Source organism: Anomaloglossus baeobatrachus, chromosome 1 (genome assembly GCF_048569485.1).
Source record: "Anomaloglossus baeobatrachus isolate aAnoBae1 chromosome 1, aAnoBae1.hap1, whole genome shotgun sequence".
NCBI classification, from domain to species: domain Eukaryota; kingdom Metazoa; phylum Chordata; class Amphibia; order Anura; family Aromobatidae; genus Anomaloglossus; species Anomaloglossus baeobatrachus.
Genome location: NC_134353.1, coordinates 328534673 through 328559541, shown reverse-complemented (window position 1 = coordinate 328559541; position 24869 = coordinate 328534673). Strand labels below are relative to the sequence as shown.

At 40.9% G+C, this 24869-nt stretch overlaps 1 protein-coding gene across 9 annotated transcripts in view; it reads right to left on the bottom strand.

The window, feature by feature from the left end:
* WDFY3 (WD repeat and FYVE domain containing 3) overlaps positions 1-24869 on the bottom strand; it is a 388800-nt gene that overhangs the window by 105383 nt on the left and 258548 nt on the right. For 8 of the 9 annotated variants that reach the window (XM_075351922.1, XM_075351959.1, XM_075351945.1 and 5 more), the window contains 12 exons: positions 23788-23969; positions 22412-22643; positions 20359-20519; positions 19881-19992; positions 18910-19100; positions 14350-14502; positions 13562-13635; positions 12891-13052; positions 11920-12014; positions 9989-10109; positions 4979-5196; positions 2863-3098 (listed from right to left, as the gene is read on the bottom strand). In XM_075351922.1, coding sequence (XP_075208037.1) covers positions 2863-3098; positions 4979-5196; positions 9989-10109; positions 11920-12014; positions 12891-13052; positions 13562-13635; positions 14350-14502; positions 18910-19100; positions 19881-19992; positions 20359-20519; positions 22412-22643; positions 23788-23969 — 1937 coding nt within the window. The remainder of the gene's footprint in view (positions 1-2862; positions 3099-4978; positions 5197-9988; positions 10110-11919; positions 12015-12890; positions 13053-13561; positions 13636-14349; positions 14503-18909; positions 19101-19880; positions 19993-20358; positions 20520-22411; positions 22644-23787; positions 23970-24869) is intronic. The other variant, XM_075351952.1, reaches the window with a different exon arrangement.

The following is a 24869-nucleotide window of genomic DNA, read 5'->3' as shown; positions in this document are numbered from 1 at the left end:
ATAAACGCAAGGGGTGGGTACTACAGTGACGTGTACAGGAAGAGGATTTCTTCTGTTGGTAAACACAGAAGCATGAATCCTCCCGGTACCGTCACCGCCGCTTCCACCTCCGGTCCTGTGCATGTATGCTGACGTGCGGCGCCATGTCTGGGCGGGAGGTGGAGGCAGCGGCGAAAACAAAAGTGAACAGTAGAAAAAAAAAAATGTCATATATACTCACCTGTCTGCAGGGTCCCGGTGCCATGCCCGCTCCCATCTCCTCCCGGTACCGCCGCTCTGGCTGTGTGCAGTCTCCCCGGGGCAGGACCTTGCTTGCAGGACCTGGCGGTGGATCACCTGATGCAGTCACCTGACGCATCAGCTGATCGTAGTCTCGCCGGCTTTTTCGCGCCCGGCCGGCTATCAGCTCATCCTGCCGTCAGGAGACTTCATCAGCTGATTACCGGCAGCTCCTGCAGCGATCGGACGGGATCAGACTACCGCCCCATCGCTGCAGGAGCTGCCGGTAATCAGCACATAAGTGAGTATTATTTTTTTTTTTTGCACTGATGCATCAGCTGATTGTATAATCGGCGTTTATACAATCAGCTGCTGTGTCGTGTGATTCAGGCACTTGATCCTGACACATCATCAGATCGCTTTGTCTTCCAGCAAACCGATCAGATGATATTGGATCCGGATTGGACGGCGCGGGACCCTGACCCAGGATTACTGTGGAGGGGGGGTTATTTATTTCAATAAAGATGGAGTCACTAATTGTGTTGTGTTTTATTTCTAATAAAAATATTTTTCTGTGTGTTGTTGTTTTTTTTTTTTTTTTATCATTACTAGAAATTCATGGTGGCCATGTCTAATATTGGCGTGACACCATGAATTTCGGGCTTAGGGCTAGCTGATAATATACAGCTAGCCCTAACTCCATTATTACCTAGCTAGCCACCCGGCTTCAGGGCAGCTGGAAGAGTTGGATACAGCGCCAGAAGATGGCGCTTCTATGAAAGCGCCATTTTCTGGGGTGGCTGCGGACTGCAATTCGCAGTGGGGGTGCCCAGAAATCTTGGACACCCTGCACTGTAGATTCCAATCCCCAGCCGCCTAGTTGTACCCGGCTGGACTCAAAAATTAGGCGAAGCCCATGTCATTTTTTTTTTTTTAATTATTTCATGAAATTCATGAAATAATTAAAAAAAAAAGGGCTTCTCTATATTTTTGGTTCCCAGCCGGGTACAAATAGGCAGCTGGGGGTTGGGGGCAGCCCGTACCTGCCTGCTGTACCCGGCTAGCATACAAAAATATGGCGAAGCCCATGTCATTTTTTTTTTCTTTTTGGGCAAAAAACTGCATACAGTCCTGGATGGAGGATGCTGAGCCTTGTAGTTCTGCAGCTGCTGTCTGCTCTCCTGCATACACTAGTGAATGGAGGATTCTGAGCCTTGTAGTTCTGCAGCTGCTGTCTGCTCTCCTGCATACAATGAACATTTTGAAGAAGGAAATGACATCAGACCTTTTTTTTTTTTTTTTTCCATCAACAATCTTTAATGGCATTGTGCACTGATTAAAAACGCAGTGAGCAAAAACGCAGCAAAAAACGCGGCAAAAACGCATGCGTTTTTGCCGCGTTTTTTAGCCGCGGTTGCGTTTTTTGAGACAAAAACGCACATAAAAACGCAGCGTGAAAAAAACGCCTAGTGCGCACATACCCTTAGGCTAGTTTCACACTTGCATTGTGCGGCATCCGTTGCATTGCGTTGTGTGACGGATGTAACGGATGTGTTGCATATAGTGGCATAACTGATGCGACGGATACTGCAAAACAACGGAATCCGTTGTAGCTTTTTTTTTTCAACAATTACTCAACTGAACATGCGCAGTTGTGTAAAAACAGATGCGTCAAAGGAATCCGTCAAATGACGGATTCCGACAGATTCCGCCACCATAGGCTTCCATTATAAAAATGATGAACGCCGACGGAATCCAGCACATTGCGTTTTTTTGACGGTCAGGGAAGCGCTGAAAAACGCTACATGCTGCGTTCTTTCCGCTTGGCGGATGCAATGGAGCGTCGGCCGGAGGATTCAACGCAGGACCATCAGTCACAATGCGTCGTCCATATAAGTCTATGGAAAGCAGCGGAATCCATTAACGGATTCCGCTGTTTTCCAAAACGGCGGATTGCGACTGAAGAAAAAAAAAAACGCAAGTGTGAAACTAGCCTTAATGAATTGCCCCAGGTTGTAGCCCGATTATGAAAGGAGCATGGAATCCAACCATATACATGTTGATTAAAATACCAGCTGACATTGATGCTAAATCCTGCCTTGCTTATCAACACAGACACTGTAATATAAAAATATGGGTATTGGTACTAAATAGGACCAAATCAAAGAAAGTGAGGAACAATGATGGAATGTAGTTGAGGACAGGGACGGAATAGCATGGCTTAAAGGTATCTCATGGTCATAGGTAAATTGGTGTCATTCTAATGCAGGTTTCTCGCTAAGCATCTGTTGCACATCACAAGAAAATGAAAAAATGTCTTGAGTGTTGGATCTCCGGCTACTTCAGTATCTCACCATGATGTTGGGAAGGATGCAATACATTAAGAGACAAAAAAAAGGGCAAATTGGCCCAATTACTTGTGGAATAGTGTTTGAAAAAGGAAGGAAGAGTGTTGTACAGCAAAAACTGAATTAGTCAGTGCTAATATAAATGAGTATATATCCCGCCTAATGGAGGACAAAAGGTATTTCCAACTACAAGTATCAATCAATTAATGGCTTAAACCAGATCACCTTTATAAAGTATGAAGCTCTAATCCAAGATTAGGACACACATATACTTGTCTTACTGGCTAATTCCTACCTGGCAACCCCGGTTACTTCGGTTGCTGGTGACAGGTGCACTGACCTGCAAGTTTTCAGGCAGTTCAGTGACAGGCTGCTGCAGGAACAGTGCCATGAGCAGAAAGTAAAGTGAGGGAACATTAGTGTGCTTGGGGAGAAGTGACTGAAGAACTGGAAAGCCAGGGAAATGACAAGCATCACGGTTAATCTCCCTGACTGTTGACCTGCCTCCAGCACTCCTTCCAACGTTGAAGCCTGCGGGGCAAAAACAGAGAATCTCACATTTAGGCAAGCTCAAAATAGACATTATTAGTATCTGCCATCCTAAACCAACTTCAGCCACTAAAGTAATGTCATACAGATCCCCAATGAAAACTATATGATATTAATTACAGCCATATACAAGGTCTGTGAGCGAAAACTGAAACCCCTTATTGCTCTTGTAGATCTGAACTATCCCTCACACCACTCTAGTATTTATGTAGTATAACAGCATGTGGGCTACTATGGTCAAATAGGGTGGTGCAACGTCAGAATTCAGATATACAAAATCAGAAGAAGATACATGCCACTCACCTATGGTGGTTTTCTTATTTCTTAATTTCAATTCATAAAAAAAAAGTCCAATTTCATACAGTTGTGAGCAGCGTGATGTGTCCACGACCGCTTTGCATCACTTTGCTAGCCTCCAAGTAACTAGGCTTGATTTTTATGAACGGACGTTAAATAAGAAGTAAATACTATTGGTAAGTGCCGTCTTTATTCTTCTGATTTTCCAGAGGTTGTGCACTTTGGATAACTACTTTCTAGGGCCTCTAAAGTTGGTGACTCATTAGGACTTGATTCTGGAAGAACAGCTTTCGGGCACCACTAATCAACTACATGCAGAGAGACCTTTAGGCTATGTTCATACGTTGAGTATCTGGTGCAGAAATTTTCTGCATGAAATCTGCACCTTCAGGCAGACAAATGGACCAAAAATCGCATGCGTTTTTCTCAATGCAGTCAATGGGTGGAAAAACTAAAAAATGCAGGCAAGAACGCAATGATTGAGACATGCTGTAAATTATTTCTGCACCAAATCTGCAAGGAAAAAATAAGCAGACTTCAGAATTCTCATTGACCTTGCTGGCATAAAGAAAGGCATGCAGATTTGTGAAATCTGCACCAAATCTGCATAAAAAAAAGCAGCGTGCCAACACAGCCTTATAATGCCAAAAGGATACAATACGTTGAATTCCTTAAGAGAATCAACAAGAAAAATAGCCATAAACCACACACACAGCAGTCACCACCCGAACAGCCGGGGTTTTACATTAATAGCAAAATTTGTGGCACCATATACGTAGTTCTTGTAGTGTGGTGCTCCCATTCAATTTGACTGGTTGTCCCTAAATGCAAATAGCAAAATCGCTATGCTACTGGTGTCAAATGTCAAAATAGCAACTACTATTTCTATAAGATCATGCATGGATAGCTGAAGACAAAAAAAAAAAAAAACTGACGGCACTTGCAACATGTAGTCTGAACAGGTGCAAACTGAACACTACATATAATAAATAAAAAATAAAAAAAAGACAGTTGCACTAAGGCGTTAGAGTAGGTACCCAGTATACAAGATATGCCTTGATGCGGTTACTGGGCAAATATAGAAATGGACATTTTTGTATGATCAATATCTCATATCTCTGAACAAAGTGGGCTGTGCATTCTGATGTATCTCCAGACTCCCTAAGATCAGGGACACCGTACAGAAAGACTCCTAGATAACTCAGTAGTGTACAGAATACAGACTACTCACCAGCTTACTAAAACTAAAAGTGAGCTTAAAGATGAGAATTAAATTCTAAGAATCTGTATTTCTCTTATTACAGTAGATCAAGAATTGTATTCAATTAGTCATCTTCCTATTAAACAACTAGAATTATTTAGTGCATATCTTTTCTTTACAACAAAAGTCAGAATCATAGGTCTGATCATCCGTGCTAGTCTTAATCAATGTGCAAAAAAAATGTTTACATGTCGCACTTATAAACCCACATTGGGTTTTGAAGTCACGTCTCTCAAGACAGACAAGCTTCATAGCCACATACACAATAAAATTAATTACTTAATGATGCACCTAAGACCTTTACCTAGTACTGTCCCGATCTTGTTGGTCAAGACAGAGTCTGTTTGTTCCAGCCATCCTCCCCCACTCACACCTTCCTTGAACTTAATAAGGATTGGCTGGTTGCTCAAGAGTACCACCAAAATCCTCATAGCTGCAGTGACTGTCGTAGAATGAAGATGTTCCTCCATGAACATGATGACCCAATCAAAGCCAAGAGTCTTGACTAATTCTTCACAGGCTCTGAAAGAAGAATAAAAATGACATCAGTTATCAAGTTCTGCAGCTACTCCTAAAGGAGAGAATACATTGTTATTCCCCATCTGAAGATCTTAATGGGCATCTTGTGGTGTCTCAACTGGTCTAAACTAAAAAAAAAATCTACATTTCTCAATAGAAATGTTTTGCAAGTTAAGGTGAAACCTGACAGAATCATTATGTAGGCTGTCTAATTTGTTCACTTACATAATCAGATGCGAGCCCTGAAGATAAAATACACAGTTTACTACAATCCTGACTGTTCATCACAACATTGATCAATCAACTGACCAGTTCTTTACTGACAGCAGCAGCTTCTAACAAATCCTTACGGGACTGAATGTGAAGCAACAAATTTAGGAGTTATTACTGTTATCCTGTATGTCAATGAATTAAATCACAAGTGTATTCCTACATGTTCACTGTCAGTTTCTTAGACGTAACTATATTTTAACAATGCAAACTGATTTAGAGAGAAAAAAAAAACAGAACATGATAGAAAATTAGATTGAGAAGCCACGAACCGTGTCTTTTTGTGATAGTTCGTCTATGGTGGCTGTGTTTATGTATAGATTATACACGCACACATTATATCTACACACACTCACACACGCACAGACACACACACACACACACACACACAGTCATGGCTGAAAGTGTTGGCACCCTTGAAATTGTTCCACCTATCCCGACTATCCTGCATTGCAACCATTCTTCAATTTTTCTCTGCCATCCAGAGGGAGATTAACTACAGTGCCATGGGTTCTTGATTATGTTGTGCATCATAGACAAATTAACATCAACATCTCTGGAGATGGACTTGTAACATTGCGATTGTTGATATTCTTCACCAATTTTGGTTCTCAAGTCCTTATAGTTGTCTTCTTTTTCTGTTCTCCATACTTAGTGTGGCACAGGTGAGTTTGAACATGCCTGAAACAAAAGTTATTTACCCACAATTTTGGAAAGGTGCCAACAATTTTGTCCAGCCCATTTTTGAGGTTCAGTGTGAAATCATGTTCACTGATTTTATGGGAGAAATACTTCACTTTCTGTAACAAGGTCAAGGGTGCCATCTCTTTCGGTCATGGCTGTATGTATGTCTGTTCATTAAATCATAACAAAATATGTAAATTTTATTGAGACAATTACATTAAAAATTATATATGATAAAATTTAAAAAAAAGAGAGTAAACTGGTGAAAAAAAATCCCTGAGACAAAATTACCATTGTTAGGGTGAACTCTTAATCAGAGTAGTTGCCTACTGCCTGGCCTAATTGATGTGGATCAAGTGCATGCGTAAAGAAATCACACCAGACACAGTCAGATGGGAAATCTCTTCTTGACTACAGTAAAAATGGCACTGAACAGAACAGGGAAGAGCATGCGGTCTCTGATATAGACTATGGGCGTACACAAGTTCGGATATGCCCATTTAGTGGGACATTTCATGGGCTACCCAATGGGAGATCTGTGTTGCTGTTGATGGGCAGGTTTGACTTCAATGGATGAATCCATGGTGTCATATGATCTGTGGGTTGGTCCTCTAGCTTGGCCAGTGGGTCTTTTCCTTATATGATGGTCTTCTTACATCTGGACATTCCTTGTATTCCAGGCAAGGTGTGCAAAACAGGAAATGGCAGCCATCTTTATATCTGTGTCATGTGTATGATCTGAAACCTGAATTATCTAAGGCAAATCGACATATTTCCCACAATCCCTTGTCAAGAGGTTAATTAAGTATTTCATCTTATGGCTCTCCTCAACACCATTGCTTGAACTATCTATTACTGAACACCTTTTATCTTATTGACCCACAGATTCACTTTGGGGACAGTTTTTCCAGTTGATACATGTTACTTTGTTATAGATACAATTTTACTAATCCATGAACTACAGTTAAACGGTCCTGTTTTTCCACGAATGCATCCGTGTGTCATCCTTGTGACTTCCTTTTTTTGCGGGCCTGGACATGTGCTGACATACCTTGCGTGCCCTACAGGATTTTAATACATGACGGCGTAGTGTGTTACAAACTGTAATCTTTGCGACTGTGGTCCCACCTCTATTCAGATCATTGGCCAGGTCCTCCTTGTAGTTCTGGGCTGATTCCTGACCATTCCCAGAATCATCTTTACCCCATAACGAGAGATCACTGAGTAAGATTGACAGTCATCTTGTGTTTCTTCCAATTTCTAATAATTGTGCCAACAGTTGTTGCCTTCTCACCAAGCTGCTTGCCTATTGTCCTCTAGCTCATCCAAGCTTGTGCAGGTCCCTAGTGTTCTTACACAGCTCTTTGGTCAGGACCATGGTGGAGAGGTTGGAGTGATTGTGTGAACAGATGTCTTTTATACAGGTAATGAGTTCAAACAGCTGAAATTATTACAGATAATGAGTAGGAGGGCTTCTTAAAGAAAAAAAAAAGCAGGTCTGTGAGAGCAAGAATTCTTGCTGATTGCTAGGTGATCAAATACTTATTTCATGCAATAAAATGTTAACTTTTTAAAAATCATACAGTGTAATTTTCCAGATTTTTTTTTGGGGGGGTGGGATTCTGACTGTTACAGTTGAAGTGTACCTATGATAAAAATTACAGACCTCTCAATTCTTTGTAGCTGGGAAAACCTGCAAAATTGATAGTTTGTCAAAAACGTATATATTATGTATATACTGTATAACACGTACATTACACACACACACACTTTACACTCATACATGCACAAACAAATATACATTATGTACATACAGATACACATAAATGCACACACGTGAGCATGTCCAAATATGAATATATATATATATATATATATATATATATATATATATGCACACATATACACACATACACAGTGCCTACAAGTAGTATTCAACCCCCTGCAGATTTAGCAGGTTTACACATTCGGAATTAACTTGGCATTGTGACATTTAGACTGTAGATCAGCCTGGAAGTGTGAAATGCACTGCAGCAAAAAGAATGTGATTTCTTTTTTTTTTTTTTTAAATTGTGAAAAGTTTATTCAGAGTGTCATTTATTATTCAACCCCTCAAACCACAAGAATTCTGTTTGGTTCCCCTAAAGTATTAAGAAGTATTTCAGGCACAAAGAACAATGAGCTTCACATGTTTGGATTAATTATCTCTTTTTCCAGCCTTTGCTGACTAATTAAGACCCTCCCCAAACTTGTGAACAGCACTCATACTTGGTCAACATGGGAAAGACAAAGGAGCATTCCAAGGCCATCAGAGACAAGATCGTGGAGGGTCACAAGGCTGGCAAGGGGTACAAAACCCTTTCCAAGGAGTTGGGCCTACCTGTCTCCACTGTTGGGAGCATCATCCGGAAGTGGAAGGCTTATGGAACTACTGTTAGCCTTCCACGGCCTGGACAGCCTTTGAAAGTTTCCACCCGTGCCGAGGCCAGGCTTGTCCGAAGAGTCAGGGCTAACCCAAGGACAACAAGGAAGGAGCTCCAGGAAGATCTCATGGCAGTGGGGACATTGGTTTCAGTCAATACCATAAGTAATGTACTCCACCGTAATGGTCTCCGTTCCAGACGAGCCCGTAAGGTACCTTTACTTTCAAAGCGTCATGTCAAGGCTCGTCTACAGTTTGCTCATGATCACTTGGAGGACTCTGAGACAGACTGGTTCAAGGTTCTCTGGTCTGATGAGACCAAGATCGAGATCTTTGGTGCCAACCACACACGTGACGTTTGGAGACTGGATGGCACTGCATACGACCCCAAGAATACCATCCCTACAGTCAAGCATGGTGGTGGCAGCATCATGCTGTGGGGCTGTTTCTCAGCCAAGGGGCCTGGCCATCTGGTCCGCATCCATGGAAAGATGGATAGCACGGCCTACCTGGAGATTTTGGCCAAGAGCCTCCGCTCCTCCATCAAGGATCTTAAGATGGGTCGTCATTTCATCTTCCAACAAGACAACGACCCAAAGCACACAGCCAAGAAAACCAAGGCCTGGTTCAAGAGGGAAAAAATCAAGGTGTTGCAGTGGCCTAGTCAGTCTCCTGACCTTAACCCAATTGAAAACTTGTGGAAGGAGCTCAAGATTAAAGTCCACATGAGACACCCAAAGAACCTAGATAACTTGGAGAAGGTCTGCATGGAGGAGTGGGCCAAGATAACTCCAGAGACCTGTGCCGGCCTGATCAGGTCTTATAAAAGACGATTATTAGCTGTAATTGCAAACAAAGGTTATTCCACAAAATATTAAACCTAGGGGTTGAATAATAATTGACCCACACTTTTATGTTGAAAATGTATTAAAATTTAACTGAGCAACATAACTTGTTGGTTTGTAAGATTTATGCATCTGTTAATAAATCCTGCTCTTGTTTGAAGTTTGCAGGCTCTAACTGATTTGCATCCTATCAAACCTGCTAAATCTGCAGGGGGTTGAATACTACTTGTAGGCACTGTGTATATATATATATATATATATATATATATATATATATATATATATATATACACATATATATATATATAAAAATATATATATATTATATATAGATATATATATATATATTATATATATATATATATATATATATATATACACATATATGTGTGTTGCGTGTGTAGGTATATATTAATCTATAGGTATAGATTATTGCATTCAGGCTCATTCATAAAATCAATGGCAGCTAAAAACTTACCATTCAAAGCATTCAAGGATATGTGCCATGGCTAAAGTCTTTACTTTGTACTATCCTTCATTGATTCCCAACCTCATCCCATTATGAACTACTTACTGAAGATTTACTGTGGTCTTTTCTTTTGTAGTATATAAAAGTTTCAGCAGCATATCTAGTAACCTATTTCTTAGAAGAATAAGATTGGCAGAAACTAGTCCTCCAAAATCATCTTCGGCTCCTAATTGAGTTGGAAATAAACATGGTATATAATAATAATAATAATAATAATAATAATAATAATAATAATAAATGCAACAGGATCACATCTGAATATTCTACACAGCTGGAGCTGGTCTTTAAAATTTCTTAAAAACATTCTTTATGTTATAGCATTCAAGTAATGCTATAACAAAGTATTCCCCCCGATTACATATAAAAGAGAACGCAGCAAGACATGGAAACACAGAAAAGGCCATAGAAAAAAAAAGGCAGAAGGTGTATCCAGCTCACCTGTTATTAGAGTCCATACTCCCCTCCAAGGTGCACGAGGCCTGCCGGTCAGTCCATACCGGTGCGTGTAACAGAAGATTAGGAAAGAAAGGAATGGGCCCAGCACCAATTCAATAAAATATAAAAAAATGTCTTTTATTGGTATCCATTTAAAATAATGTTGGGGAACTCACTGTACAAAAATATGTATAGCAGGTGAAACTTTACGCGTTTCGGACGAGAAAATTATCTAAAATCAAAAGAGTCCTTAGTCATAAGTTACCTGCTAGAGGGCCTGGAAGGGAATATAACTATGATTCAAGGGTGGAGAATCCAACCCCAGGGGGGAAGGGGGGGGGGGGGGGGGGGGAGTGTCTTGTACACCACCGCAGGAGGATGCAATCAGGGAGGGCAAAGAGGGTTAGGAAAATAGCATGAAAAATTGAAAAAAGAAAAATTTATATGATATAAAAACACAAAAAATATTAATGAAATGCATATCAACAGTAGATGCCCCAAAGGAGTCATTTATATAAGTACAATGTCACAATGTTTTTGTTTTGTTTATTGTGACATTGTACTTATATAAATGACTCCTTTGGGGCATCTACTGTTGATATGCATTTCATTAATATTTTTTGTGTTTTTATATCATATAAATTTTTCTTTTTTCAATTTTTCATGCTATTTTCCTAACCCTCTTTGCCCTCCCTGATTGCATCCTCCTGCGGTGGTGTGCAAGACACTCCCCCCCTCCCCACCTGGGGTTGGATTCTCCACCCTTGAATCATAGTTTTATTCCCTTCCAGGCCCTCTAGCAGGTAACTTATGACTAAGGACTCTTTTGATTTTAGATAATTTTCTCGTCCGAAACGCGTAAAGTTTCACCTGCTATACATATTTTTGTACAGTGAGTTCCGACATTTTAACTGGATACCAATAAAAGAATTTTTTTTATATTTTATTGAATTGGTGCTGGGCCCATTCCTTTCTTTCCTAATCTTCTGTTACATAGAAAAAAAAAACCTAGTGCATTGGTAATCTGACGTGGTGTTGGTAATGGCTGTTTTTTCTGCAATGTTTTCTTATCTTTATGTCCTTTTCAGGGAGCCATTTTTGAATTTAGTGTAGGTACTTGCAAGTTTGGGGACCCTTAACATGGGCTGCGAGTTGCATATTTTGGCCAAAATATGGACCAATACCATGTGTATTTTGTACATTTAAAATTTTTAATGCCCATTTTTCCATTTTTATGCAGGATGCAGTCAGGCCCTTTATTGTTGGATGGGTGTATTGGGCTGTCTGTCCTGTGGGATGCACTTATAAAGTGCTGTGCTGCACACCTAATCTAATAGTATAGGAGTCATCAATAGGCTGTAAGTCAGACACTGGTGTCCTATGCAAGCTTGTCTGCTTGCATGTTTAATACTAGGCAGCCAGCACATGAATTGGAGGTTGTGAGTGGTTATTTCATCAGTATTTTGTAGATGTGCTGACCCCACCTCTGACCTGGTGTTGGCTGTTTCTTTTTCTATGATATTTTTTTTTTCAGTTCTTACCTGGCTCTAGCTTCTCCTCATTATTTACTTCCATGACAACAAACTTTTCGCATACAGCAAAGGTTGGCAGTGTGGAAGAAATGAATTGTCCAAACCTTGAAGAAAAAAAATAAAGATTATTATTAAATTTATTGAAATTTCTGATTTTGGTACAATGTGACCTATAACCTGGAGGGATGGCGGCGTGACGCTTCGAGAGTCCCCCACCCCCCCTTTTTTTTTCTCCCTTTCTCCCTCCCTTCCCTTTTCCTCTCCCCCCTCCCTTCCTCTCTTGCCTCATTTCCCGCTCCCTCCCATAATTCTCCCTTGTTCTTGCCATCTAACTTGCACTATACTCTTTTATAATTCCTTTTTTCTCTTTCTGCTGTACATTCTTCTCTCTTTGTATTGTGTTGGTTCCCAAAAAAAAAAAAAAAATAACAAAAACTATAACCAGACCAGACCTGCTTGGATGGAAGATGGATGCATAAGGGTACTGGTGGTCGGGACACTTGTTATTGTTATGTACTTGATAAACTCTATGTCGTTCCGTGTGGAGCGGAAAGTTTTCATTGTTACATGTTGGTATTTAAAATAAAGAATTTAAAAAAACAATGTGACCTATAAGAAACCACAGTATTTGAATTGGTATGAATCGATTTGCATAACTCAGTCCATCATCCACATCAATGGACAGAAGCAGTGAGAAGTCTTTTACTCATCTGCAGCTCTTCTTTTGATTAGCCAGGATGGCGCCACATCACATATGCGTCACATCGCAACGATGATGTTGCGCCAGGCTGGTAATCAAAAGAAGAGCCGTGGATGCAGTTAGGCAAGAAGAGGTTCTCACGGCTCTTGTCCAAAAGGCCACAGATTATTGAGATCGCTGAAGAACCGGGTTCTGCAAATTGATTTGCACCAATTCTAATCAGTGTATAATAAAATCACATTCCTTTTTAGATTTTAGTCCAAGAATAAAACTATATTACCTGAGCAGGTCATTGTTGTTTGGAAAACCTTGAAGGAGATAACTCAAGACATTACTGATTGCTGATATGGTGGGTTGTGATAGAGACATGTCTCGAAGGGTCAGTAACAACTTGGGGATTAGCTGGAATTCCCTCATGAGTTTGGCATTCTTTGCGGCTTCGCTGTAAGAAAATAACAATATATTACAATATACAATGTTTCTCGAGGTCTAAGGATTTCTTGAGAGTTTTATACATTGCAAAAAAGGGAGTCCCAGAACAAATTAAGATGCTTACATTTTTGGCCAAGTCATCATATATGCCTGAGCGGTTTGCCTAGAATAACGTCTAACACTATCAAAAAGAAAATGATGGCCCTTGGATTTGTTTATCCTGTCATTGTTTGTCAAGGCCACCCCATTCTGTGACTGCAATAATGATCCCCATGTACAATACTTTAATACCGTGACCCCACTGGGCACAACATCCCTTTCGTATCACGTGCCATTGTTTATTATTGCTGTTTTGTGGCATCACTTTGTGCATTATGCATCTATTGAGGAGGGGGGGGGGGTCATAACAACAAAGAACTCTGATTCCAGACTATGACTATTTTAGCTTAAATGTTACCCTACCAATGTGAGCGTCTTTAGAAAAGCAGGTTCTTTTCTGGAAAACATTTTTGAACCTACCTTGATTCAGTGAGGAGCTCAATGAAATGTTCAAACAATGAAAGGTGGAGCTCATATGGTGCGTGGAGCCAGACCTAAAAAGAGCATGACATGAACAATTACCTAAAATACCGTAACCTTAATCATATGATATTATATATGTCTTTGTCAAATTATACTTCCGGTAATAGGGGCAATATAAAGATCCAATTTTTCCCTGATTTATAGGGAGGGGTTCCATCTTTTTACTGCTAATATTGCAAGTGCTGACTCTTAAATGATCTCTCATTCCTCACACATCTATCTACCCTTGATTTCCTTACCCTTGTGTATATTTCCCATTTCATATGGTTCCATTATACATGAGCATTTCATGAGGATCTGCCAGGTTCCCTGTGCTCCACAATTTGAGGGCTGCATATAAGAGACCATCAGATCTCTATCTCAAGAATTTATATTCTTCTAGTCATTTAAAAACCTGTCTAAATTCTGCCAGATCTTATAGAGAAAGCCTATGATACCTACTACACTCACTCACAAAAAGCTGTCAATCACTTCAATGGAAGCGGAGCTGCAGAACACAAGAATGGCCACTAAGCAGTGTGCAGAGCTGCGGTATTGGGGCTCTGTGCACCGTGTATTGCCGGCAGCTGCGGTGGGTTTCCAAGGCTTCTGCCCTCTACCGATCCAATAGTGATAATCTATCTTTAATATAAATCATTAATACGGTATATCAGTCCTGAAGAACACATTTTCAACCAATGCTTAAAATGTTATTCATCGGTTTGAGATTCATGGAGGCCACTAACCTCAAAGTCACACAGCAGGTCTTGGAAAGCTGTGGAGTTGGGAATAATCGATGTCTCATGACCACTATCCACCGTCCCAACCAAAGAAAATGTGAGATGTAAAATGTGACTGTTGAGAAGACCTCTCTTCTTCTTCAGCAACATTGCTAGTAGCTACAATGAAGACAGAATAATATTAATGCACACTGTATAATATATTGGTTTACATAATTCATGATTTATACAGGAATAGGTTACGCAACCTCACTGACACCGCTAAGAGATTGGGTGACACGTGAGACGATTAACAATCTAATATAGCCCAATCTGTATGCATGAAAAGGTGCAGCTATTTAACGACCAATGACATGAAGGTGGTGAAGTGTGAGACTGGTGGGCATGGAGTATTGCTTCCCCTCCACAACACGGCCTTCATATCCTGAGGGCAGCCATACTGTCCAGACCACCCCTACAGTCCACTGTTGTCACCATAATGTGTGAATCCAGAATACGAATACGCTCCAGTCTGCAGGCCCCAACAACTAGCACAACACAAAAAATATAATATTCCCATGTGATAGACAATGTGAACCCAATTAACCTGAAATTTACAACAACCTTGAAGTCGACACGTCTTGTTAATGACATGTTGCTTTCAGTTTTGGTAGAAATAATTTCCTTTCCTAGGAGCGGAGACAGAATTCACAAAGGTTGTCAACTGTATGATGAATGTGTGTAGCCCAGGGCAAAATATTTCAAGGAAAATGCTAATTTTGCATTTTGTAATGACTATTTACTTAATCCAAAAAGTATACATGTATTTACTAAGCCTCGAGTCAATTACACCTAATCAATTCCTGCATTAATTACAGAAATATCCCTTTTCCTACTACTCAATGTCAAAGGAGTCTTACAGCCATACCAGCACTAATACACTGTTATGGATTGGTAGGAGAATCTAGACTAAAAAGATATATTTATACAAATCTTCAGGATTCAAAATAGAATATCCAGTATTGTTACATAGTCCACAACACGTTTTACATTCATATTTATGCTTACACAGCCAACTGGATTTTTTTCTTCAAAAATATACATTTGTTTATTAAAAATCTTAAAAAATTTGATTAAAAACCACAGACCATACAAACCCCCAGTGCCTCGCCCGTATAAAAAACATCCCCACATACAGAACATATGTTGGAAGTCCTTTACATCTCAATCAAGCCTATTGAATTCTCTAGTGATATTTACTCAGTAATCTTGAGCCATTAAAAAAAGTTATCCACTACAATAACTAATTTAACGTTTTATTCATGAATCATGCAATTATGTGCCACTAAATTCATCCACACTCTTATTATGGTAATATAATCCTTTTATCATGGAGATAGCATCACTTGGTGTCGGTAGCTGCAGCTCTTATGTTTATATCGATCACCTCCTCTCCCCAGACTTACTATGTGCTGTCACTACAAGTTCTATCATGCATTGCAGTAGCCTTTGATTCAGTACTTAACACGCCCCCTCCATTCACCACAGTGCGCTGCTGAAGATTTTAGGAGATACCAAGTGTCAGAATGGCCGAGGGTAGGTACCGGCACATCTGACAATTGCCAGATGGCTCGTATGGCCCTGCCACTGAGTTATGCAAATTTTGTCGCCTTTTAGCTGTCCTCGTCAGTGATTTAATTACCTAAACCTTTTGCTTTTGAAATTAAGATCGCAGCACTTCACTAGCAAAAGTGTCAGCCCCTGCTGTTACTGCTGAATGAAGATACAAGCTCGGCTTGTGTGAGGCAATCCAATTGTATCATCAGGATGCATGCTCAGGAAGCTGTCCTTCACTCCAAAACCTTCACACCCACCATCAGGAGCCCAGTGACAATTTCCTTTAATTTGGTCTGATTTCTGTGCTGGAAAAGGAAGTATCCAACATAACAGAGGAGGAAGAAAAATCTACATAACAAACCAGTACTGTGATGCACTCATAGAAGCTATACTTCCAATACAAGTATATTACAAAAGGCGTTGATTTGAAGAGCTATGACGTATTGCAAGAGGGTGAAAAAGTAGTGGAGAAACCCCTCTAAATACAACCCCAGATAAATGTAGGTATTTATACAATAATATTATAAAAATTTCCAACATTTGTAAATGTGATCTAAAAATAATTAAAAATATTATTTAATATTAATTAAAAGGTTTTTCAAATACCTTTATATTGATTACCTAGCCTCAGATAAGATCGGTGGGATTCGACAGCAGGCATCACCAATGATCAGTTGTTATTAAGTCTGGTGATAAGATAAACACTGTAGCTTTGTACAAGCATTTAAGAGCCACTGCGGGTACTGCAGATCATCTCCTATTCTTTATCATTACAAGCTGTCCCACAGTATCTAGAAGCAGACACTCCATAGTATAAGAAGCTGTGGTATTTAAATCTGGCCGCCAGAGCTAATCACAGCTGATCGTGTCATTGTCAGGTGACTGATCTCCACCAATCTTATATTGATGATGTATCCTAAAAGGTGCATTTTACACCGGAAGATTATCGTGACAGAGCATTCCTAGGAATGCTCGATTAATAGAGATGACCGGATTTGTTATCTTTTTTTAAAATCCGGTTCCGGTCTGGAATCCAGTCCCTATATAAGTCTATGGGAACCAGAATCCGGAGATTAAAAATGTTGGTAGAAGGAATAGGGAGATAGGAGCGTGCACGCTGTACTCCCCGGGGATCCGTCATGGCGGCAGAGGGTTTCCAGTTTGCAGATCACGTGTTCACTTTTGGTGCCGCGCATTAGGCTCATCGAATATGCACTGCTTTCCTTGCCCATCGGCCGTCCTGGCGTCTGTAATTGGTTGCAGTCAGACGTGCCCCCCAGCCTATGTGACAGCGTCTGAGTGCAAACACTGACAGGCCCGGTCTGTGTGTCAGTATCATGGTATAAAATAAATAAACAAAACAATTGGCATAGGGTCCCCCCGTATTATAATACCCAGCACAGATAAAGCCAACGGCTACAGGCTGCTGTCTCCAGCCCTGTGCTTATCTTGGCAATGTAGCCACTAAGTCCTAGATTAGTACTGGGGAGGGTCTATGAGGCACCTCCATCACTACTCTGTAAGTGAAAATAAATAAAACACAAACACCGAAATAATGCTTAATTTGTAATGAAATACAAAAAAAACCTTCTTTCAATTGAGAAGAGCCGGGTTTGTCGCATGTAATAGATGCGACAATCTTGGGAGGCTGCAGGCTATTTTTAGGCTAGGGGGCAGTCCAATAAACATGGACCTCTCAAGTCTGAGAATCCAAGACCCCAGCTGTTGGGCTTTATCTCGGCTGGGTATCAAAAGTGCTGTTTTTTTTCATCACTTATATAAATTTTTATTATTTTTTTTTTTTTTAAAAAGCCACATGCGGTTCCTCTTATTTTGATACACAGCTACAATGAGCGCCCGGCTGCAGCTTGTAGCTATGGGCTTTACCTGTGCTAGGTATCATAATATGGGGGGGAGCTTACGCCAATTGTTTTAACTTCTTTATTTTATACCATGATACTGACCCGAAGACCGGGCCTGTGACTGGCTGCAGTCAGACGCTGTCACACAAGCTGGGGACACGTCTCACTGCAATCAATCACAGACGCAAAGTTGGCTAGTGGGCGGGGAAAGCAGGGCGATGAGCCTAATGCGCGGCACCAGAAGTGAATGCGTGACCTGGAAGCTGTATGCCGCCATCACGGAGCCTCGGTAAGTATGAAGCGCTTGCTTCCCTCTTATTTTCTTGATTTTTCCTTTATTTTTATTTTTTTTAAATTCTTAAGTGCCGGATCCGGGTCAAAGACCCGGGCCCAATACCCAGGTGCTTTTGAAACTGTGCGGCCCCGGACTTTTACAGTCCGGGTCTGCTCATCACTATGGATGAAGAATATGTTACAGTCTAAAACAAATGCTGATCACCCGATGAAGAAGGGAAACGATCTTTTGTTCTGCACAAAACATCATTCTCGGCAGCTCATTGTCCTGTATGGATAGAACTTGGGCTGCTGAGAACAATAGCAGCCCTGTGTACACTGTACGTTCTACTACAGATTGTTCAGTGTGCATTGCTAAGCGTGGTCTGCCTCTGTAAACAGGCTATTAAATCACAGCTTATTGGTAAATATTTAACAAGTGGGGGGAAATTAATTATGCAAATCAGCCAACATAAAAGCCACTTTAAGGCTGGGTCATTAATTTGAAATTAGTGGACAAACTGTTATAATATTAGTTGTAAATATTAACTTCACTTTTATGTAGCCCAATTATTCTAAAATACTATGCCGCATACATTTCTCCCATCTATATATGTGGAATGCCTCCCCATAGCAAAGTGGTACCTGATCACTGGATAAAAAAAAAAAGCATGGATTAGTCAGACAAAAAGATGATGTTAGTAAGTGGCAGGGGAATTAATGATTAAAATTGTAAGTGGAACCACAGTCATTTTTAAATAATAGTTAATATAATATACATTTGCTGCAAATATTTAATGCAATTAATTTATTTATTTTTTAATATCCTGCATACCTGGTATCCTTTAATTCTTTCCATTTCTTTGCTGGCCAAGGGATTGCTCTTTACCACACAAACAAGTGCCTTGACAGCTGCGTACAGACCTTCAACATCGGATGCCATTGCTACTAGACCAAGAATGGCAGCTGCACCTCCGATATACTGCAAGGTTGTGGCCACAGGTTTGGGGACAAATGTCCTTACTCCTAAAGTGAAACAAAATAGCTCCAATAATTGCACTAACTCATCATAAAGTGTAAGAATTCCTCAAAAATTTTCAAGACGAAGGGAGGAGACAAGAGGAAGAGAGGAGACCACAGGAAGGGAGGAGACAAGAGAAAAAGGGAGAAGACAAGAAAAGGAGAAGACAAGAGAAGAGAAAACAAAAGAAAAAAAAGAGGAGGCAAGAGAAAAAGGGAGGAGGCAAGAGAAAGGGAGGAGGCAAGAGAACGGGAGGAGGCAAGAGAACGGGAGGAGAGAGGAGGAAGGAAGGGCAGAAGCATAAGAGAGGAAACAAAAGGAAGGGTGGAGAAAATAAGAAGGGAGGCGTAAAGAGGAAGGGAGGAGTAAAGAGGAAGGGAGGAGAAAAGAGGAAGGGAGGAGAAAAGAGGAAGGGAGGAGAAAAGAGGAAGGGAGGAGAAAAGAGCAAGGGAGGAGAAAAGAGCAAGGGACGAGAAAAGAGCAAGGGAGGAGAAAAGAGCAAGGGAGGAGAAAAGAGCAAGGGAGGAGACAAGAAGGGAAGAGGCGAGATAAAAAAAGAGAAAAAAGAGGAATGCTGAAGAGGAGTGGAAGGATACAGAGAAAATACAGGATGGCAACAAGAAGAGGAAGGAGAGGATGGAGAAGAGACGAGAGGAAGGGGAGAAGAGACAAGAGGAAGGGGAGAAGAGACAAGAGGAAGGGGAGAAGAGACAAGAGGAAGGGGAGAAAAGGAAGGGAGGAAAGAGGAAGGGAGAAAGAAGAGAGAACAGAAGGAAACATATTACCTAGGTAGCCAATGAGTGCTGCTCCTATTGTCCGAGCAGGGCCATTCAAATGTCCAGCTGAGTTATGAAGCAGCTTCACTGGAGTGGCATTCTCATGAGATGATATTGCCAACTACAGACACAACACATATAACATTACATGCATTTTCAATGCATCTGAATTTTCTTTGTGGCATGCTACTAAGAATTAACTCACAAAATTTTCACAAAAACATAACTTCCACTTTGCTGTTACTCTAATAGGAATACTTCATCCAGAAAACTAATGCTAAATATACAGCTTATGGCTGCGTATGAGGATACCCTTAAAGGTAGTGATCCATGGTGTCCTGAACTCCTCCTATAGACGGGTACCAAAGTGGTCACCAATATCTCTACAGGTTATACATGTTATTTTTTTGAGTGTTTGTATATTTTAGAATATGCACAAAATCAAATCATGTCAGAAGATCACACATAGCTGCACGATGATCCTTACCTGCTTAGCAATTGCTTTGCTGTCCAGTTTATTGTAAACTTTTCTTATTCTTGCCACAGTTAGAGAAGATACTGAAAGTGCATATAAACCAAAGGACACCTTTTCTTCAGGCACCAAAGACACTAATGAAGAAGCACCTGATTCAGATTTGGAATCCTTACCTGCAATATAATAAAACACAATGACAATAAATGTATGCCTCCTATGGACACAATGTTCATATTCTGTATACTTTGCCATTCTATGTCCTACTATTGGAAAATAAACAAGACCTATGGAATTTCGGAATAAAGGGTGACAAACATAGCAAGCTGAGGAACTAGAATACAAAATATTTTCTAGACTTTGTGGTTGGTAATGGTTCTTTGGTTCCCCGGTCTTATTTTCAGTTTGCAATTTGATGATAAGATATCAGACAACAAACATTAGTATTAAACTAACAAGTGGAAATTTTCTTCATCATCCTCTCAAGTGGGGGAGTCTAAGGGGTGCTTCACACACAGCGAGATCGCTACTGAGAACGCTGCTGAGTCACGGTTTTTGTGACCTCATTAGCGATCTCGCTGTGTGTGACACTGAGCAGCGATCTGGCCCCTGCTGTGAGATCGCTGCTCGTTAAACACAGCCCTGGTTCATTTTTTTTTTTATTGTTGCTCTCCCGCTGATAAGCACACATCGCTGTGTGTGACAGCGAGAGAGCAACAATCCTGAATGTGCAGGGAGCAGGAGCCGGCGTCTGACAGCCTGCGGTAAGCTGTAACCAAGGTAAACATCGGGTAACCAAGGTGGTTACCCGATATTTACCTTAGTTACCAGCGTCTGCAGCTCGCACGCTGCCAGTGCCAGCTCCCTGCACACGTAGCCGGAGGACACATCGGGTAAATAAGCAAAGGTTTGCTTATTAACCCGATGTGTGCTGTGGCTACGAGTGCAGGGAGCCAGTGTCCGCAGCTTCCAGACGCCGGCTCCCTGCAAGTGCAGCGTCGCTTCCACGTCGCTGCTGGCTGGGGGCTGGTCACTGATGAGATCTGCCTGTTTGACAGCTCACCAGCGACCATGCAGCGACGCAGCAGCGATCCTGAACAGGTCAGATCGCTGGTGGGATCGCTGCTGCGTCGCTAAAGTGTGACGATACCCTAAAGGTCCAGTCACACACAACGACTTACCAGCGATCCCGAAAACGATGCGACCTGATAGGGATCGCAGGTAAGTCGCTGGGAGGTTGCAGGTGAGATGTCACACAGTCAGATCTTACCAGTGATGCAGGAACAATACAGGTCGCTGTAGCGACCTGTATAACGATCTCAGCCGTTACTGTGTCCCTGTCACACAGTGTCAAACACAGTGATGTGTCCTGCCCAGCAGGACATCGCCTTTGAAGAAAATGGCCTGGACCATTCTGCAACGACTAGAGATCTCACAGCAGGGGCCTGATCGCTGGTAGGTGTCACACATAACAAGATCGCTAACAGGATCGCTACTGCGTCACGGAAACCGTGACTCAGCTGCGATCTCGTTATGTGTGACGGTACCTTAAGATTTGAGCCACAGATTGTGACATACATTAAATGGCAAGATCACCTATCTAGGTCTAGAAAGAATATATAGGGGGTTGTTCCCTCCCGTGATTTGTTTTCTTTAAACAGCTTACAATTGATATTGGTATACTTACCTTACCGACTCCCTGCTATTACCCTGCCAAACTTACCTAGTCCATATGTTGACCTTTTTTTTTTTAAACAATCTATGATGATGATGTGCACACAAGAAATGTGACTGCTGCAGTTTGGACAATCATTGACCACAACTGAAATGTCACGGGTGTTGACTTGTCACTGCTACCACCAGTAATTGGCTGCAGCAGTCACATGTCATCACTAGACCGGATAAATATAGACTGTTGGGGACCAAAGAAGCCTCGGCAGGTGAAAGGCAGGCCATTGAAGAGCATTATGCCTGTACTTTAATGTGAGAATTACAAAGTATCATTTTTGACAGGGGCACTGATCTGCAATGTTTGACAAATTGTCAACTTGGGGGAAAAAAAACTCACATGGAGAAGAAACGGCTTGAAAGCTTCCAACATAATTTGGTCCCAGTTCATAAATGACTCCAACACTGGCGGCAGTCAGGACTTCTTCCAAAAAGTGAGTTGGTCCCAGGCGCCATACAAGGGAAGAGAGTTGGCGTTGAGCTGGAGGAGTGCCAACGTATGAATAGACAGTGCTAACCACTGGTGGATTAGCAGAACCTGACCCACCAGGAGTACTGTGTACATAATGGAGCTGTAGAAATGATAAAATAGATGAAATATATTGTTAGGATTCATAAAAACTCTTACATTTTTTGTAACTATTTTGAAACTGGAAAAAAAAATTACCTAATGAGGGTCAAAATGAATTTAAGTGGAACTTTATCTTGGCCCAAACTTAAAGAAAACCTGCCATCATGATTCTATTCCTCAAACCAATGCTAATGAGCTGCAAGTGCAGTGGGGTTGAAGAGTGCACTTGCAGCACTCCTGTCCTTCCTCCTTATTCCCTGCCTGCCTCCTGTCTCTGACTGAAAGGTCATTTTAATTTCAGAGATCTTGCCCAAGATCTGTCAGTCAGTCAGTGACAGGAGGAAGGCAGCAGGCGGAAAAAAGGGAGGAAGGGCAGGAGAGATGGAAATGCATGTCCAACCCCACCAAATTTGCTACTCATTCGCATTGAAATTAAACTATGGATTCTCTAAAACAGCAAAACTGTTTTCTACAATCAATGTAAGGCTTTAATCAGTATTAAAGCACCTTTACATATGTCATTAGCTTAAGATATAAAATCCTCATGACTGGTTCTTAATAAATGGAAGATATTGACAGTTGCGTAAAATCTAAGTAAACTTCAAGTGCATCTGTCATTTCAGGAGAACTTGCAGCAGAATGTCTGCATCTGCCTTCTCCGTCCCACTTCCTCCCCTGCCCCTTATCCAGCGTCATGACTGTCTCAAATCCCCACCTCTTCATCCATCTACTCTCCATAGAAGTGAATAACGGGAGAATCTGTCTTCAATTAATACTGATTTTATATCTTTTAGCCGTGAATGGAGATTGAAAGATCAGTCCAGGAGAAAAAAGAAGCAGATTTCTCTAAGAAGATACCTGACAAAGTAGCCTATTTTCATATCTACTACTGATTTATGACATTTGAAATTAAAATAAAAGTTACTTAACATTTTATATAATTTTAAACTTGCTAAAAGAAAGCAGAATAACACTTTAAAAATATATGAGTATAGTAAAACCTCTCTAAAAAACAAAATCTTCAGGAGGCCACCCCTTTATCCAGACCACATTCCCTTTGACACAGTCTTCGATGATTCAATTTTGGATCGTCTTCTAAAAAAGTTTGCATGGTCATTATGAATTTAAAGTAAAGAAAAACCTACCTTTACAGTACTGACCAGCTGCCCGTCAAGGTAGAGGGTAGCGGTGCTATTTTTAAGCATGCCTTTACTCATGACTAGAACCAGATGATGCCATTGACCTTCCATTATCAGCTCACTGCATCGAAATCGGGCACAACAAGGTAGGATCTCATAGAAGGAAGATTCCTCACTAAAGTCATCCACTGAATAATAAATATGTAGAAATGTATTAGCTAGAAACAAGCTGGTGCACATATCAAAGAATAGTCCTAGCTGGGTGTAAAGGAAAATAGTAAAGGAAACCAGTCAGGTGCCACAAAGTGATTTAGAGCAGCAATCTAGTAACATATTTTCCATCTATGCTACATTATTAAAGAGATGACTCAGACCTGATGAAGATGTTTGAAGGACATATAAAACTAATGTCAGAAAAGATGTGTAATCCATTATGAAAGTCTAACCCATTTTTCACACACATAGCCTGAGTGACAGCTCCTCAATATGTCTCCTTCCTGCAGACATCTCACACTGCTCAGTACAAGCTGCAAGTGTCAGTCAGGCTGGGGCACAAAGTGAATACACTTGGATACATGAGGTAATTCATTCTACAGTTGGTCTCATAACAAGTTAATTTTAATAGAAGGATTGTAGTAACAGATTTTTTTAAAATAAAAACTTATCTAATCAGACCTTGAATATTTATGTAATAATGTACACAGTTTGTAGTGTGAAATCAGCTGTTTCAGGCATTAAATTACTGTATAAATAAGTACATTTAAAATTTAAGTAGCTTGTGCAGAGTCCAAAATTATGCTGAGACGAGCATATTAAAGGGGTGGTTCACCCATATTTTTTATTGTCTAGATGGATATTATATTGAGAAACAATGTTTCTCTCAAATACCTTGTGTTGTCAATAGTGCCTGTGAGAGGCGCTACTGCAGACCGCTGCTCCCCGTCCAGTGATGTACCCGTCCAATGCTGCCTCGTCACATCCGTGCAGCCGGCTACATTCTGAGCCCATCTGCTCCCTGCTCCTTCTCCCTCCTCCCTCACAGCACGTCTCTTGCTTGCAGCGTTCTGCGAGGAGGGAGGAGGGAGGGG